General features: G+C 42.0%; 1 protein-coding gene across 1 annotated transcript; it reads right to left on the minus strand.

Moving 5' to 3' along the window:
* Positions 1-410: 410 nt before the first annotated feature.
* On the minus strand, positions 411-1,349 carry LOC149871155 (olfactory receptor-like protein COR4). The gene has a single exon (XM_090034845.1). It carries the CDS (start codon positions 1,347-1,349, stop codon positions 411-413), a length of 939 nt encoding a protein of 312 aa, XP_089890971.1.
* Positions 1,350-4,475: the final 3,126 nt, after the last annotated feature.

The following is a 4,475-nucleotide window of genomic DNA, read 5'->3' on the forward strand; positions in this document are numbered from 1 at the left end:
CTTGTGAGAGCATGAATAAAATAAATTCAGAAATGTTATTGGAATAAACTTTTGAGAACATGTTATAGCATTCAAAAAGAAGCAGCCTATAGTTGCAGTGAAGTTCCTTCATCTAACCTGAAGTTTTCTGAAGCATTTGAACCTAGCCATCTTTTTTTCATATATTACCTTGATAAATCAATGGCAAAGTATGTTAGCTTAGGCACAATTTAACCTCCCCATTCATTTAGGTCTTCAATTAAGGAACACCTAATACATGCTTAGCTTGAAGCATATTTGTAAAACCCACAGAAATGAATGGGACAAAACCAAATGCTTGAAGTTAATCTCATGCCTAAATATTTCTGTGTCAGAGACTGCTGATGGATTGCGTATTTTGATCCTAGAAATTGTATATGCAAATGAAGCCTTCATGGAAGCAATGTTTTTTTCTCCATCACTCTCTTCAGGGCATCCTTCACCTCCTTGTTCCTCAGACTGTAGATCAGGGGGTTTAGCATGGGGATCACCACAGTGTAGAACACTGAGGCCATTTTGTCTGTATCTAGAGAGTAACTGGTGGCTGGTCGGAAATACATGAAGAGAATCGTCCCATGGAGCAAGGTAACAGCCATCAGGTGGGAGGTACAAGTGGAGAAGGCTTTATACCTGCTTTCAGTGGAGTGAATCCTCAGTACAGTTACAATGATAAAAATATATGAGATGAGAATAGTCGTGATGCTACTTATTTCAACCACACTGCCAAGGATGAAGACCAGTAGCTCATTGACATAGGTGTCAGAGGAAGAGAGATTCAGGAGGGGGTTGATATCACAGAAGAAATGGTTTAGCACATTGGAATCACAGTAAGATAATTTCAGTAAGTAGCTGGTGTGTGCCACCGAGTTTATGAAGCTCCATATATATGAACCAATCACCAGCCCCAGGCAAGATCTTGGTGACATGATGATTGTATAGAGCAATGGATTACATACTGCCACATAGCGGTCGTATGCCATCACAGCCAGCAGGAGGCACTCGGAGATCACAAATAAAATGAAGCTAAAATATTGGGTGATACAACCTGCATAAGAAATAGTTCTTCTCTGCTGTAGGAAGTTCACCAGCATCTTTGGAGTGACAACTGTGGAATAACAGGCATCCACCACAGATAAGTTCTTTAGGAAAAAATACATAGGATTGTGAAGGTGGGGATGAAGTTTTATCAGTGCAACCATCCCCAGATTCCCCATCAGGGTGATGACATAGATCACTAGAAACATCACAAAGAGTGGGACCTGAAGCTCCAGATGATTTGTTAATCCACAGAGAATGAATTCAGTCACAGCAGTACAATTCCCCACAGCCATTACTACAGTCTTGTTTTCTGTCTGACCGTAAAAAGGGAGAAGAATGGGAAGAAGAACAAAGTTGGAATGAATAATAGTATAAAAATATAAGGACTGTCAAACAAGGCTACACCAGTGGTCCATCTAGCCTGGCAGCCTCTGCAACAATGGCAAGGAGTTTAGAGGTATTAGAGGGAATGTATGTGAATGGGACCTGTCTAGAGTAATCCATCCCCTGTTGTGGCATCCCTGGCATTAACTATAATTGGTTTAGGGAAGTTAAAAGTTACATCCTTGATTGTCCTATTTAATAACTCCTGACTGATCTAACCTTCATGAATGTGTATAGTCCTTTTTTAAAATCTGGTTATACTGTCTGCCTTTGTAACCTTTTGTGGTGATGAACTCCATTAAATAAACATGCACTACATGGAAAATACTCTCTCCGGTTTGTTTTAAAGCTGCCTCTCAATAATTTTAATTATTGTCCCCTAGTTCTTGCATTCTGGGACTGGGTGAATAACAGTTGCCTTTTCACTTTGTATTCCTATTTCCCCCCTCCTCGTTTCTAAAATGAAGAGTTACAATCTTTTCACTTGCACTTGGCACAGCATATGCCCCATATCTTTGAGAATCTTTGTTGCCATTTTCTTTATCTTTTTAAATTATACTACATCCTTTTAAAAATATGGAGATGAGATTTTCTCACAGCATTCAAGATGGGTTTGGCAAGGTATATACACCTACAGCTTACATTAAAAAAAATAAATAAAAAAATCATTCATGTGGAATTAAGACTCCAGGCCCTGGAACTTGTAGTTTGAAAACCTAGAAAGTTCAAAAATGTCCTTCAGATCTGAAAAATGGTATCGCCAGTCAATGACAATGTACATCTTTCAGAGTAAATCTTCCAAAGCATGCCAGGTTTTATTTGTGTAATTCTACAGACGTTGTTAAGGTTATTCACATGAACACAGCATCTATGTATGTACAAGTTTGCTGTGTTGAGTGTTTAGGTGGTAGTGGGATACATTAAATTGGGGCTTAATTACATGGAATATTTGTGAAAAATTACCAGCAGTGAACATTTTTTAAAGTTATACAGTTGTTCCTGCAGTAGTTATGTTTATGCTGGTTTTCCCAGGATAGAGACCATAGCAGTAATCCGTAACAATAATGATAGGCTCAAAAGAACCCACTTTTTGCTTTGGTATACTCAAAAGAAAGAAACATTCTCCTCAAGACTATAATTTTATTTTGAAATAAATATGATTGCATTCAAGAACAAAATAGTTACTATGTGATGTCTAGTGAGTCCTGGGCACATTGAAAGCCAAGCTAATTTCGGCTGTAACCAAAAAGGGTGATTTACATACTATTTATATTGGAAATAACATCACACCTACCTGTTCAGTCATGTCCAGCATTCCTAGTTTTGATGTTTGAATGCTGACAGCATCTCTTTATGCAGCAGAAGATCATTTCAAGAAAGAATCTCTTCAGCACCTCAAGTTCTAACTGTATGGACAAATGGGAGTCAGGTAAATAAAAATATACCGAAGGTCTCTTGGGTGGAAGGGATAATTTCATGCCAGTGAGTCATCCTGAAAAAAGTATGTGAAGTTCCTCGTGGTTGTTTTTTCTCCCCTGGCTGCCAGCTTTATTTTAGTGAACAAAACTGGACTACAGACAATCTCCCACAGCTTGAAACTGGCTCATATAGCTCTGTGGCAATATTTGTGAGGACCTATTCAATCAGTTTAAAAGTCACTGCTGGCCATTTAGTTAAATTTAGTCTTCGTAAAAGCAAAAATTGAGGTGCATGAAGCCTTCAAGATTGTAAGTTAAATAAAGGATATCTTCTTCCCAACTAATAAATATTCCTTAAACAGTATGAGGGAGGCTTCTTTTCCATATATACTACCCTGCTGGGGCAGGCTGTTGGCACCAAGGGATTATGAAACAGGTGGGCACCCCACAATCAAGTAGCTCTGAGTGCTGAAGGCAATACTGTCAGTGTGTATCAAGTACACTCATGGGACATTTGGGGATCTTCTACATGTGCAGGTAAAGCTGCAATGAGATCTACTTTGTGATCCACACTATTGTGTCTCCTGCCATGACACATGCATGTCAGGAGGCATGATTCTGGGATCAAGCACTGAATCCTATCGGGCCTTATTGCTGGGACAGGGGCTGGCCTTATTACCTGGCTCGCCCTGCACTGGTAAGAAGCAAACTCCCACAGATGGGAGCTGCATCAACTGACCTGGACTCCCAGATGCAGGGAAACCTCAGGGGTCCCCACAGCAGGAGACCACAGCTAATGTGGGCTTCAGCCATGGAGGCACTCCATGCACCCTGACAGAAGGTAGATTGCATCAGCTGTGGTTTCCCAGCTGCAGGGCTGTGTGGCCAAGAGAGCGGTAGCTGTAGCTGGGCACACAAGTTAACCCTTTCCTTTGTTCTTCCCTGGGACAGGCAGCATGGGCAACTACAATTAAGCCGGGGGGAGTGTGTGTGGGGGGTAAAGACCAGGGATGTGTTGGGGATGGGTGGAGGGGGGGAGGGAATGGATACCGCCCTGCACAGCAGAGGAGTGGGGATGGGTGCAGGATTTACCATAAGTTGTAGCCTAGAGTGGCTGCACGTTAATGCAATAGGAGCTGGATAGCACCGATCAGAGATAATCCTTCCCTGGAGTGGCATCATTTTGACCTATATAACAAGTGTTTAGAAGTACTTTAAGATGTTACTGTGCAGACAATTTAGGGGTTAAGTTCCAGGATCCAGCCAAAATTATCCTGTAATAAGGCCCCGAAGCACTGTTTAAACAGCTTAAAGTTATGCCACTCCAGTCTAAGTTTATCTCTGATCTGTGTTACCCAACTCATGTTACAAAAATGTGTAGCCACTCAAGGCTACACTTTAGGGTGAACACCTATCTTCCCCCCACCCCCTTCTCTGTTGGCCCTGATTGGACCCATTGCCTCTGCTTCTCCCACATCCCACTGTCCCCTGCCCCATTCCCCAAGATTCCTAATTGGCCTGCAACTCCCCTACCCACCTGGATCGGTCCTGCCACACCCAACTCCCACAGTACCCCAGATCCCTGCTCAGCCCTCCCGTCCCCTGTCCCTCCTCCAG

Source organism: Crocodylus siamensis, chromosome 2, assembly GCF_052110815.1.
Source record: "Crocodylus siamensis isolate JL-2025a chromosome 2, ASM5211081v1, whole genome shotgun sequence".
NCBI lineage: Eukaryota > Metazoa > Chordata > Crocodylia > Crocodylidae > Crocodylus > Crocodylus siamensis.

What these genes read in the sequence shown, in the direction of transcription:
- LOC149871155 (XM_090034845.1), bottom strand. Translation starts at nt 1,349, where the DNA reads ATGGCTGTGGGGAATTGTACTGCTGTGACTGAATTCATTCTCTGTGGA.